Source organism: Phyllostomus hastatus, unplaced genomic scaffold (assembly GCF_019186645.2).
Source record: "Phyllostomus hastatus isolate PE091 unplaced genomic scaffold, TTU_PhHast_1.1 phas_contig_17, whole genome shotgun sequence".
NCBI classification, from domain to species: domain Eukaryota; kingdom Metazoa; phylum Chordata; class Mammalia; order Chiroptera; family Phyllostomidae; genus Phyllostomus; species Phyllostomus hastatus.
In genome coordinates, this window is record NW_025333664.1 from 3271418 (window position 1) to 3284753 (window position 13336).

Here is a 13336-nt window from a genome sequence, read left to right on the forward strand (position 1 = left end):
GTGCCCAGGGGGGCTCTCTGCTGGCTCCTCGGGGGCATGATCTCATTCGACCTTCGAGGCAAGCCTGCAACAGGGGCTCGGGGGACATGGGGGCTCGCTCCAGGCACACAGCTAACAGGCGCGGGCCGGGAGCAGAGCCCCAGGCCTGCGTGGCTCTCACGGGCACAGACATCTGAGCTCTGCCGGGACAGGCAGCAGCAGCAGAGTCCGGGGTGCAGCCACTCAGCTCGGTCTTTGCTCCCCGCCCCCCCTCCAGCAGCTCCTGCAACCCTGTCCAATCCCGGTCCCTCTCTGGCCACCTCCGGTTCTCTGACCTTCGTCCTCGACCAAAGACGTGCTATTCCCCACATTGGGTGCCCTCTGACCTTTCCCTTCTCACCCCCGAGAGAGGTGCACAGAGCAAATGCGACCCTGACAACCAGGCTGCCTGGGAGGAAGGAGACTGGGTTCCGCCGACACCGTGTGCAGTAAAAATATCTTGTTTTTAAAAGAGCACGAGGGAGAAATTTAAAGACTCGAGATCAGTAACATGTCATTATCATCTGGTTTGGGTGGAGAGTTCTAACAGTTTCCAGAAAAACAGGAGCCATGAAACAAAGAGTGTGCTTTTCAAAGCAAAGAGAAATTTCAGGGGGCACCGGCGTCCCTGCCTCCCTTCCTCTCCCCTTTTGCCTTCCACGCTGGGCAGCAGGCTCTGCGTGTGTGGAATCCGCCCTTGACCTCAGCCTTGGACATGAGCAATGAATGGGCCCTGTGAGTGGCCAGACCGAAGGGTGTACATAGGAAGTAGCCTCGCTCCTTCCTTGGAGGAACAGCAGACCCTCGCGATAGAAGGGACAGCTGTGTGTCCTCCAATAGCTGTTGTCCCATATTTTAAGTAGTAGAAGCCTCAGTTTTAGCTGGGTGCATTTTGGCTCAGAATAAAGACTATTTTCTCCATCCCCCTGCCCCTTTGCCCGGACATGAGGCAATTGGAAGGTCAGTGGAATGTGAACAAGTTGGTAATGTTCTGAAAAGGGAGCTACAGGCCCTTCTTCCCTTGACCTCCTTCCTGCTGGAAGGAATGCAGATGTGATGGCTGGAACTTAAGCAGCCATCCTGGAACACAGAGCCAACCTCGGAATAGAGGCCAAAAGTGGCAGAGCAGCAAGATAGAAGGGGCCCGGGTCTCAACACCAGGGTGTGGCACACAAACCCCGGACTGTCCTCTAGACTGTTAGAGGAGGAAGGAAGGGGTGCCTGGATTGGTTCAGCCACTGACGTTTGGGGGAAAGGCAATCCTTAAAGTCACAACGACCTTGAAAATCTCTCACATTGAGAAGAAAACGAAAAGACAATCCAGATCTTCAAAAGCGAGCACCCCACTTAGCGCAGTGAGATGTTCACACAGGGTCAGGGCTTCCGAGAATTCCAGGCGTGCTGGGCAAGGCTAGGGAAGGTGGGACCCTCCCAGATTGGACCATTTTCTCCCCCTTCTTTCGATTTCTCTTCCTCCGCCTAGTGCCTAAGGTTGTCTCATAGAGGTGCATCCTGGTGCGTTTTCTAACCTGTGAGCCCCTACAGAGCACACAGATACGCATTTTCTTCTTTCTTCTCTCTGTTTTGTAGTGCAAGAAGCTGAGGCTCCAAGAGGTCGTGACCCTCGGCTCGGGAAGAGCAGGACCTGCCTGGGAAAGGAAGGCCGTGCCTCCCAGGGCAGGGTGCTCCACCTTCCCAGCAGGGGTTCCTGCCACCAGTCCCTGGGAACCTCCCAGAAAGCTGGGGTTGTGGGGGGCAGGGAGCCCGCACGTAGCTTCAGGAAGGGACCCCGGGGGCAGGAAGGGGCCATCCAAACACTGCCTGGATGGCCACGAGGGTGCCAGCCTTCACCGCTGAAACACGCGTGGGCCTTCCAGAAGCCAGCCTGACCCTCAGGGTGAAGCCTGAGTCCCTCAGCCCCACCTGCCAGGGCACCAGGCCAGGCACCTGGGGCAGCAGGCGAGTGGCACTCTGGGAAGGAGCCAAGGAGCCTGAGGAGGAGAAGCCAGAGACGACACGGGAGGGCCGCGGTCAGGCCAGATGGACTCGCGTCTCCCTGGGGAGATGATGGGTGAGAGGCAGGTGCCCCCCCTCTCCATCAGGGGGGCCAGGCAGAGGTGGGCCGGTGCCCAGGTTGGTGAGCAGGCGCCACCTGGCGGCCAGTCCTGGCATGGTGCCTCCCAGGGCCCACTGGGGGCTCCTCTGGACCCCCTTCCACAATCTTAACACCGGCGACAACCCTGCGTTTAAAATCAATTCATCTGTTCAGATACAGATACACATTTCTTCGGTTTTACATAAAAAAGAGGAACACACGCGCCGCTGTGGTTTCCTTGTTTTCATGAATGGGCCAACTCCCCACCCCCGCACCCTGCGTGACAGCACTCGGGTCGCTGGGCCCCGCCCCAGAGGTTCCGGTTTCCCGGCGCGGGTGCGGACCGGGCAGCAGGGTTTTCCTGTTCGCTCTGCAAAGGCAGCGGCTCCACGGGCCTCCGGGACCTTCTTCCCTCGCCGCGATCGCTGTTCTTCGTCCCCGCCTTTGCAGAAACGCTGCCGGCCGGCCGGCGTCCTCCGAGGGAGCAGGCGCCCCCTCGAGCCGCCCAGGCCTGTGCAGCTGGGGCCTCGGGCCCAGGGGCGTCCTGGGCCGAGGTCTGGATTCTCCTCGCTGCCTTGTACACAAAACCCTTCGTCCCTGTAGGCCTCGGTTTCCCCTCTGGTGCCTGAAAGAGAGCGGTGGCCCTGAGCTGTTTGGGGGTCGGCACTTGTGAAAGTGACGGGGCTTATTTGTCCTGAAACATGGGGGTCCCCAATTGCGCTCGTGACGGTCGATGGTGCTGGGAGCTCTGAGCAGCTCAGCTGGGTCGTCTCCTTGGTCCTCACCACCACCAGCCGCTGAGGTCTCTGTTTTCATGACCAGACCAGTAAGCAGGGGGAAGCCAAATAACTTGGCCAAGGTCGCAGAGCCAGTAAATGTGTGGGGGAGGGGCCTGAGCCTCAGTTTCCCCTTTGAGAAAAGAGGCCAGGACTAGTCCCTCCCTTGTAGGTGAGTTGCGGCTGTTGGGGGGCGCAGGGGCGGTTGGCACAGGAGATCTGAGAGCACATAGTAGGCGCTCATTAAAGACAGTTTTCACTTGAGACGTACATGACTGCTGGCATCTGTCCACCCACCCAGGTGTCTTAGCCTCTGCTGTGGGGGTGTCAGGGTGGGCACTGAGGGACACCTGGAAGTTTGGGGAGCCCCCATCCCTAGGGAGTTCTGGTCTTGCCTTACTCATCTGTTCCTCACCAGCACCTGTCTGGTCAGAGGCCCCCACTCCCTCTTGCTCATCGATGTTGCTTTCAATTTTGTTTCTTTAGGAAACCACACACAGCAGTTTCATTTTCCTTTTCTCCACTAAGCTGATTAGTCCGGGCTCCCTGGGCCGCTCTTTCCGGGTGTGAACAGCTGACACCTGCCCCACGAAGCTGGTCTCTTGTCATAGCTGCCAGAAGCCCCAGGCTCGGCCACACAGAAATACCCAGCCTCGACCCGGCCCGCCCTCTGCACGGCACAGCGCAGGAGCCGGCCACCGCACCCCCGAGGCTCCAGGTGTCTCCAGCAGCTGCTGGCAGCATGGCCGAGGCGTCTTCGGACCCTGATGAGACAGGTACTCCCCTCCTTCCAAGGAACAGTGGGAATCTGGGGGGGGGGGGCACGGAGCTCCTTCGCGGGGCTCAGATTACAGCAGTTACAGCGAAGGGACCCTGGACCCCGGTGCACCCAGGAAGAGGAGGGGAGCATGGGCTGGTGCAGGAGCCTCCCTCCGCCCAGGGCACCTGGCTGCCCGCTGGCCTCGAATTTCGCAGTGGCCTCTGCGGTGAGCACAGCGATGCTTCCGCTTCACACCTGAGGCCGGGGAGGCAGAATGACTCAGGCCCCGGGGCCGACGCTGGGGCCCAGCTCCCCCCTTCATGCTCATTTGGAGAAACAGCAGCTGTGGCTTTGATTACAATGCACACTCTTCCGTCTGCCGGCGCTTCGCTCCTGGCTCACCTCCCTCCCCAGCCCTCCACACCCCTCCGCCCCCCACCCCCCCCCCACCCCGCAGGTGTCCCCCCGTAGCTGGGGGCTGTGGGTGTGGTTTGGACTTTGTTTGTTGTTGTTATCATGGTCATCAGCTCATTGCACCCTCACCACAATCTTGGAAATGGGCGCTATCGCCCTCAGCGAGCAGAAAAGAAGAAAAGAGAGGGTGCGGGGGAGGGGGGAGGGCAGGCCGTGGCCCAGGGCCCCGGACAGGTCCCCAGGTCCCCGTTGGGGCTCGCAGGTCCCGCTCGAGGGCACTTGGTAACTAAATTTTACTTCTTCCCTGGAGGGTTTTCCTTTCCTTGCCAAATGGTCACTCACCCACACCCCCGACCCCGTCTGTGTCCCAACTTCCCACTGCTGGAGGACTCAGCACCCCCCCCCCCGCCTCCTCTAACCCACATTTCCATATTTCCGACCTCCTGTCTGTCTGCTCTGCGGTTGGGGAGGTGGACTCGGGCAGAGGGAGGCGGCTCCCCCTGGGGCAGGCTTTTCAAGAATCAAAGCTCTTTCCAAGACAAGGCGAAGCCAAGTGCGTTGTCGATGGGACGAGGATTTCCGGGGGGCTGACGACTGTTTGGGGCCGAATGTGATGGGTGGGGGGGTGCCCCCAGGTGTTCTATCCACGCTCCACCCACCCCGAGGCGACGAAAACATTCTGACCGCAGAGGCAAGCTGCACCCCGAGCTGTACAGCCCGGAACCGGACGGCCCCTCCCCCCACTACTAGCTCTGCCACCGCCTGGAAGGGCACCGGACTTCCCCCAAACGGGCCCTGCCTAGCATCTCCCCTGGGGTTCCTGGGGGCCGACGTTTCCTGGTGACAGGCTGGGCTGCCGCCCACAGCAGCTCTCGGCAGCTCCCTGGGGTGTGGGTGGGGGGCTGGGGCACCGTGTCTGCTCCCTGCCGTCCTCACGGCGCCTGCAGAGCCGCTGGCGGGGTGTGGGGGACCCTGCCCAGGAGGGGTGGAAGCAGAGGAGAGGAGGAGAGGGCCTCAAGGGCACCAGAAACAGTACTTCCAGGGCGCCGGGCGTGGGCAGCGGGAGAGGGATGCCTCTGGATGCCTGTTAGGCGTCCAGCCTGGGTGAGGGCAGCACACCCCGATGGGGATGCCGAGTCCCGGAGCGGGGACGGAGGGCCGTGGGAGCTGGGGACGGAGTGGCGTGCCTCCTGGGACGGGGTGCGGGGGGAGACTCTGCCCCACTGCCCCTGCCCCTCCAGTCCCCTCTGCTCTGAGGACACCTGCCCGCCAAGCATCCACCTGCCCTGCAGCCACTCACAGTGGGCGGAGGACACGCCAACGGCCCGGGCGCCTCCTCAGGCCACCAGGCCGTCCAGCCAAGGTCGTGTCTGCCCAGCCCGCGTGCCCCGCGCTGAGCAGAGGTGTCGGCAGGTGTCTGCATGGGCCTCTGCCCCAGGCCCCTCTCTTGCAGCCCCCCGCCCCCCACTCGGAGCCTCCAGCCCAGGCTCCCATATGCTGCACTCAGTTCCTGCCCCCCGACCCCTCTCTCCTCCTCTAGACCTTGAGCAGAAGATCCTCCAGGTGCTGAGGGGTGCTGGGTCCCCAGTGAGGACTGCGCAGCTGGTGAAGGAATGCCAAGTGCCCAAGAAGAAACTCAACCAGACTCTCTACCGGATGATGAAAGAGTCCCAAGTGGCCCTCGCTGGCTCCGCCACATGGCAGTTGGGCGGGCCTGGGACTGGACAGCTGGTCTCCACAGAGCTGGCTCTGGTCCGCAACGGTAACCCGCCATCCCGGGGAGCGGGTGGGGTGCGGCACCAGCAGACCCAGCGGAGGGCCGGCCGGACCCGGGCCTGGGTGCGAATACAGGCTCCGCCCCTCCGAGCTGCATCCTGTCCCCTCCCTGTGCCCCAATGGCCTTTTCTGGCCAGCGGATGTAACAGTAGGGCTGCTGTGTAGAGCTGCAAGATTATAGGCTAAGGGTCCAGCCTAGGGCCGGCACATAGTAGGTGCTTAGCAAACTGTAATAATAAAAACAGGAACTAATGAGGAGGACAATAACTGATGATGATGATGACGACGACAGAAGGAACTGAACACCCCATAGCTCCTCTCCTCCAGCTCCGCGGCCCACAAATGCCCCCGAGGAGCTGGCATCCGTCCAGCACTTACCACGGGCTGGGGCAGCGCGCAGGGTTCGCCGGAGGGTAGGGGGCAGGGTTCGAACCCCCTCCCCGGGGAAGTGGGGCAGCAGGGAAGCAACAGCCGGGAAGAGGCCGGGCAGGACCCGAAGGCAACTCCGTTGAGCTCGAGCATCCAAGCTCGGAACGCCGGGGGCCCGTCTGCGTCCGGCAGAGCCCTGGCCTCCTCCCCGGTCTCACCCCTTTCTCTTTCCGCAGCGGAGAGGCCCCGGCAGCTCACGGTTGCGGTTCCCCTGAAACCCGGCTGCCAGCTGAGTAGACAGCGTAAGCACCCGTTTCCTTTCAGATCCTGGGACCGGGGGGCCACGTGTTCTGACCCCCACACTCTCCTTGGCCTCTTGAGGCGTTACAGGGGTTTCGGGGGCCGTGGCCCGCCCACTGAGGGGCTCCCACAGCGTTCGGAGACAACGCTCCGTCTCCGCGGTTGAAGGGCTAGTTGCCCGAGAGCTGATCTCTTCGATGGATAACGGGCATTCACGGTGCGCCCACGTGGTCCACAGACCGCGCCCCGGAGCGTCCGCGGTCAGTCCCTGGCCCTCAGGACCGCCCCCGTGCGCATCCGTGTTCTGCGCATTTGACAGGGGAGGGGGCCGGGCGCAGAGGGGGTGGGTCTGCCCGGGGTCCCACGGCCAGGAAGCAGTGGGCTGATTCAAACTGGGGGGCGGGGGGGGCGGGGCTCCTCATTGACCACCCGCCATCCTGTCTCCCAGAGGAAGAGATCTACAGGTTCCTGAAAGACAGGGGGCCCTCGAGGGCCCTGGTCATCGCCAAGTCCCTGGGGCTGAAGACGGCAAAAGAAGTCAACCCAGACTTGTACGCCATGAGAAACAATCACCTTCTGAACTATGACCAGAACTCAAATGCATGGGCGGTTTATCAGCCAGGTAGGCCCTTACCTGCTTCCTACACCTGAGGAGAGCAGAGGAGGAGACACCCTAACACCCAGCACTTGGTCCTTAGTGGGGGTCCAGCATTTGGTCCTTGCTGGGCACCCCACTAAGCACTTGGTCTGCCCCATCTTCAGAACTTACTGGAAGCGTACAGTGGTGTTCAGTGGTGTTGCTGACCAGTCACAGGGAGGGGGTTCCTGGAGGGAGGGGCGTGCTGGGGGAGTAACCAGGGAGGGCTTCCTGGAGGCATGGCCCGAGGCTGTAGTTGTGGAAGGCAAGGAGCTGGAGGGAGGTACCAGCCCTGGGTGCAGGGCTCAGCCTGAGTTTGCTCGAAGTTTTCCCGCAAGCGCTCTGCCCAGCGTGGAGGGGACCGGGCGGGGCCCCGATAGCCACAGGGTGGAGTCCCGGGACATCTTATCCACGAGGTGCAGCAGGCACAGCGCCCAGAGCCCACAGCGCTTGCACAGGCCGGAGGAATGCTCTAATTTCTCTTCAAGTCAGAAGGAGAAAACGAACATGGTAATAACAATGAATGGCTAGTAATGACTCTTGCCTAGATTACATTCTTGATCCCAATGCGGCCATAACCTGTACTCTAAATATTTTAACAACGGCAGAATGGGCCCTCGAAGGTGGGACTCCCCGTGTGCGGAGTCGGCGAAGCCCCGGGCTGGTGCCCACCTGGCCCACGTGGGGTGGACGCCCCTGCTCCTGGAGACCCCCAGGGGGGTCTCGGCATCCTCAGAATGATGACCTGTGATGGCAGCTGGATTTTAAACACTGGGGATGAGTTCAAATTCTTAAAACTGCCTTGTGAGGCAGACGCAGTTTATCTGGTGGCCAAAAGCCACCCACGGATGGCCACCTTGCAGCCTTGGATCGAGGGCGCTCGGTGGGCATCCTGGGGCTGCCTGGAAGGGCGAGGGGGAACGGCAAGGGGAGTGGTGAGGTCCTATGATTCTCCCTGGGTGGCGGGGGACACATAGGTAGGGGTGACCTGCCATGACCATATCCAAGAGAGGGTCATCCAAGTTGCTGGTGGCATTTGTCAAACATGCTGGCAATGCAGCACCCCTGGGGTAGACACCCGGAAATCGGTGTCTCCGAGCTTTCCAGGGGACTTTGGTGCGGCAAGCTGGCATCCGGGCCCCCTGCCCAAGAGGGGCAAAGGCATTGAGTGAAGTTCTATTTTGCAGAAGATTCTAGGGAAAGAAGTCAGGCCACCAATATCATTTATCAGCAAAATCCAATCAACATGATCTGTCAGGACGGACCGAACAGCCACATTTCCATCGGGAACGCCACAGCCGTCCAGATTGGGCATGGGAACAGCATAATGCGACCAGAGACCCATGGGGACGACAGTGAGTGGCCAGAAGGTACCTCTGGGGGCAGCTGCTCTGCCTGGGAGGGTGCGGGGAGCAGGGTGGCTTCCGGATGGCCCAGGGCCACCTTCGTGGCCTGCTGGGAACAAAGGAGTCTTTCTTTGTGCCTGGATCAACCACCTCCTGATTTCCCTTCATTCCGATATCTTTTGCCTCATTTTTCATGGGACCCGATATTTTCCCATGAGAAGCGATTCAGTCCACCCTCCCTCCGTAGAACGTCCCGAGGGGTGATTTCAGTGCGAGGTTGGTTCTGAGACACGCAGTCCCCCCCCCATATTTTATCATCTCAGATACTGGAATGCATTTCACCAGCGGCACCCTAGTTGTGTTTTTATAAATCTTCCCTCGAGGATAGGTTCACTGATTTTAGAGAGAGAGCCAGCCAGACAGACAGACAGACAGAAGCATCAAACGGTTGCCTCCTGTCCATGCCCTGACCAGGAATCGAACCTGTGACCTTTGCATGTATGGGGACAATGGTCCAACCGACTGAGCTGCCCAGCCAGGGCAGTGGCGTCCTAGTTTCAATGAAACGCTGTCCTGTCAGGACGGTGGGAGGGCACAGGGCCACCCTCCGCCCCCCCCACCCCAGTGACACCGGTCAGCACAACAGCCCAAAAGTGGGAACACTCCGTGTGATCCCAAGAGACCCCCGTCTCCTCTCTGGGCGTCTGTGTTCCCAACTGGGACACGAGGAGCTTTGTTCTAGAATCTAGATCGACATTTGCCCGACGTCGGTCCTCTGACCCCCGCCCCCCACCCCCCGCCCGGTTCTGGCCAGGCCCGTGTCTGCTTGTCGACCTCCTGCCATTAAACAGTGTACCTTGCCTTCTACTCAAATTCACTTTAAAGTCCCATATTTGCCATGTATAATGCACCCACGTTTTTGGCCCAAACTTTCAGGGGAAAAAAATCTTTCATTATAATTTTTTAATTCAATTATTTATGCATTTACATTTAGAAACAAAACAGATTATCGTATTCCAGGATATTATTCTGCATACGGATTGCTTTCTGGAGTTACACTTGAATGCGTAAGCGTGAATAAAAGAATTAAAAGCATTTCTATAGATACAGAATCAGCACTATCCGTGTATAATACACACCGTTATTTTTCCCTCAGAAATTTGGGCAAAAATGTATGCATTCTGCATGGCAAACTACGGTAAGTTTAAACGCATGGCATTACCTGATGTCGGACACCAGGAAGGTCACTGTAAAGACAATACTGAGAAAAGGAAAGCCTCGGAGGTAGCCCTGAGCTCTCCTTAAGGATGCGGGGCTTTCTCCCGAGGGGCTCCGGGGCCTGAGAATGCCTAGCGAGCAGAGGGTGTGCTCACTGTTTGACTATCGAGTGCCCTGGAGACACCCCCGGCACAGGGGTACGACCCCAGGGAACCCCGCACGAACATTCTCCTGGGCGCACCTGGCCGATGGTGCCCAGGAAGAGATCACAGGGCCTGTCTCCTCTGTCCGTCCAGGACTTTGTGTGTGCGGGTGTTGGGAAGGTCAGAGGGTAGAGGCCAGAGGTCATGTTGCTGTGTTTCCTGCCAGGCTCCACGGCTTCCCCCTGGCTCCCTGCACCGGCACCAGCTGATCCCTCAACTCAGGACCCCTTGGCTGCATCCTGGGGGTCCCAGGACATCCACTTAGAGAAGTCTGTCCTCAGACGGGTGCAGCTGGGACACGACAACGAGATGAGCCTTCCCTACGTGCCGGCCACAGGCCCCAACCGCAGCCGCTCCGTCAGCGGCCTCTCCGTCAGCCCCCCAGGTGACCACCCAGCCATCCCGCCCCGCCCCGCCCCGTTTGGCTCCTCCCTGGATGGGAGGACCCTCGGCTCGCATTTGCAGGCAGAGAGGCATGATGGGAAACTCCTTTCCATCCACCAGAGGATGCACCGCAGAGTGGAGCAGTGGGGCTTTTAGAGCTAGTGCTCGCGCTCCGGGCCCTGCTGCGCCCCTCGGGAAACCGCAGAGTTAGTTCCCTCTGCACCGAGGGCGTGCCGCTGCAGGGGCCGGGCCGGCTGAGGCGGAGTCAAAGGGGTGGCTGACGGCAGGGGCACCTAAGGAGGGCGGCGGACAGGAGCCACCCCTGCACCTGGCGCCCTGCTAAGCACTGTCGAGGGAGACCAGAGGGCCCAGGCGGCATCCCCCCTGTCACTGGTGACCCGGGAGCGGGCTGGGGGAGAAAGCCGGCAGTGGGGCCTGGGGGGAGGGGAAAGCTGGGGCGCAGTTTCCAGGAGAAGGGCGGCCAACACGGTCGGGCAGCTCTGTGGGGTCCAGCAGCAAGGGGTCAGTGGTGGCCTGAGGGGACAGAAGGAGCGTGGAGCGTGGGAGGAGGCGAGACTGAGTGTGGACAAGTCTCTTCCAAGTTTGGGTGGGACGGGCAGGAGCAGGACAGCTGGGGACTGGGCTGGGGGATTGAGCGGATTTGAACCCCAGTTGGGGGCATCCGCTCCCAGTTGGAGAGCTGCTGGGCAGCCCACAGCAGCGGGGGAGGGGCAGGGGGCAGAGCAGGGGGGGTGGCTGAGTCCCGGGCACAGCATGGAGGGCCACCGGGAGGAGGCAAGACCCAAGCTGGCTGACCTGGCGGTGGGGGCGGGGGACCAGGGAGCCCGCAGCCGCAGGCGGGCGGGCAGGTGAGCAGCGAGCACACAGGCTCCATGCAGGGGGCGGGGGGGGGGCCAGAGATGGCCTTGGGGGACTTGAAGGCCAGGCTGGGGGTCTGCCTCTGGGCCCCGCCCAGCAGCTCACATCCCGCCCGGCATCTCTCGCCCACGGACCCACAGTCTCCGCCACCACCGCTGACCCGGAAGCTTCATTCGAAATTCGCATGCCCCCACCAGGACCTCCAACCACTGAGGGGGCCGGGGGTGTGACCCAGAGAGTCCTCGTAAAGTCCTGCTTCCTGGAGGATGCCACCATCGGCAACAGCAACAGGATGCGCATCGGCCCCCTGGGGAAGGCTGGCCCAGGAGGAGGGGCCGGGCCGGGGGACGCCAGCGGGGGCTCCGGGGAGCCGGCCGGGGAGCCGGCCGGGGATGAAGGTGAGCCTGGGGCGCGGTGGGGCCTCTGAAAGTTCTCTCTCTGTCTGTCTGTCTGTCTCTCGCTCCCATTCACTCGCCCACCCATTCATTCAGCAGGCAGGCATCAGCCTCCCACTGCCCAGAGTCAGGCAGGCAGAGGAGTGTCCTAGTGAAGAGGGTGTCAGAGGGTGTGGGGCCAGTTCTTTGTAGCCCGAGACCCAACCCGTCCCTGAGCACCGAGCCCGGGTCTCCACCCGTACGATGAGGATGGTGAAAACAGCCCGCTCAGGCCCCACGCCTGTGCCGTGGCCCCTCCTTGGAACCTTCCAGAACATGATACCCCTCCTCTCTTCTCTCCCACCCGCCCTGAGTCACTCAGGCCCCCGATTCTTGCTGAGAAGTGACGTCGTAGCCACCTCGCTCCCCATGTCCCGTGTGAGGAAGATGCGGCTCCTCTGTGCCCTCACCGGCTCTCGCCGCTCTCGCCCTCAAGTGCTGCCTCACTTGGGGGACAGTCCCGAGCAAGACAGACGACTGTCCCCGCCCCTGGGGGTCAGAGTCCAGCAGGGAGCGGAGACAGCTCGCAGGGCGACCCGGCCTTTCCAGGAAAGGCCAGCGCTGTGCAGAGCCACCAAGCCGGGGACAGCGGGCAGTGCCGTGGCGGGAGGCCCTGCCCTCGGCGGGCAACAGGGGGGGCTCTGGGAGGAGGGGGCACCTGAGCCAGCCCAGCAGAGGTCTGGGGGCCTCAAGGCAGGGGCAAAGGCCCTAAGGTGGGGACAGGGCGAGCTCTTCGGCACGCGGGAGGGAGAGCACCGACGGGCCAGGGCGGGGTCCCTCGGGGCCGGAAGCCCAGGGAAAGGGGAGCCCTGGGGTCTGGTCCCCGCAGGGTCAGCGGCAGGGCTGACGCAGCGCGGTGCGCAGTTTCAGAGTCCCCGTGAGGACCAGAGGGGGGGCAGGACGAAGTGGGGAGGGGGCGTGCAGGAGCAGGGGGCCGCTGCAAAGGCCCAGGTTAGAAAGGACGGGGCCAGGCCTGTGTCGGGGGACAGCGGCCCGGGGCCCCCGTGAACCAAATCGCCGTGGTTCTCGGAGACGGGGCAGCTCACGCGTCTCCCCCCTGCTGTCCCCTCCCCAGCTCCTCGGTCCGAAGCCGCAGAGCCCGGAGGCCAGGCCCCTCGCGAGGGTCCTCAGGCCGGCCCCGACGTGGACACCGTCACTGCCCACCTGGAAGCCATGACCGTTGGAAGCAGGGACCCAGAAGCCACAGGAGACAGCCCCTCGGTGGACTGACCCAGCACGGGGCCCTGGGGGAGGTGGGGCTGGGACAAAAGGCCCGAGGATGGACACACTCCGACAGAGGTGGGCGGGACCCAGCGGGGCCCGAGAGCCCTTGCACTGTACTGTGCGCCGTGCCCCATAAACATGTTGCTGTTGACCTTCTTGCCTCCTGACCTGCGGCCGGCATGAGTCAGCCCGCGGGCTGGGCCGGGGTTGGGTCGGCGGTGGCCAAGAGCAGAATGACAGGGCAACCCCGGGCCACTTGGGGTGCCGTGAGGAGGTGGGGGCCCAGGCCGGACCCCCACAGAAGCCATTTTCCCAAACCACCACGATCTGCTCACAAAGGCCGTTCCATTCCCTCCTCCCAGCCTCTCCACAGGTCTCAGGTGAGCGCAGACAGGACTCCGCACCTGTGGGGATTCAGCGGACAGGTGACATTAGAGACTGAGCGAGAAACAGAATCTAGGGGGTAATTCCGGAGCGTTGGGGCTGCAAGTGGCTGAAACTCG

At 61.9% G+C, this 13336-nt stretch overlaps 1 protein-coding gene across 3 annotated transcripts; it reads left to right on the forward strand.

Moving 5' to 3' along the window:
• The first annotated feature begins 3382 nt into the window (after positions 1 to 3382).
• ZBP1 (Z-DNA binding protein 1) lies at positions 3383 to 12984 on the forward strand. 3 transcript variants are annotated; one of them, XM_045833508.1, is made up of 8 exons: positions 3383 to 3665; positions 5604 to 5825; positions 6445 to 6510; positions 6957 to 7130; positions 8333 to 8515; positions 10079 to 10297; positions 11373 to 11573; positions 12685 to 12984. In XM_045833508.1, the coding sequence occupies exons 1-8, from the start codon at positions 3632 to 3634 to the stop codon at positions 12837 to 12839; spliced, it is 1254 nt and encodes a 417-aa protein (XP_045689464.1). In that variant the 5' UTR covers positions 3383 to 3631; the 3' UTR covers positions 12840 to 12984. The 3 variants fall into 3 exon arrangements, with proteins under 3 accessions (XP_045689464.1, XP_045689463.1, XP_045689462.1); XM_045833507.1 differs by having other exon boundaries at positions 8333 to 8500; positions 11316 to 11573; XM_045833506.1 differs by having other exon boundaries at positions 3384 to 3665; positions 11316 to 11573.
• The last annotated feature ends 352 nt before the right edge of the window (positions 12985 to 13336 follow it).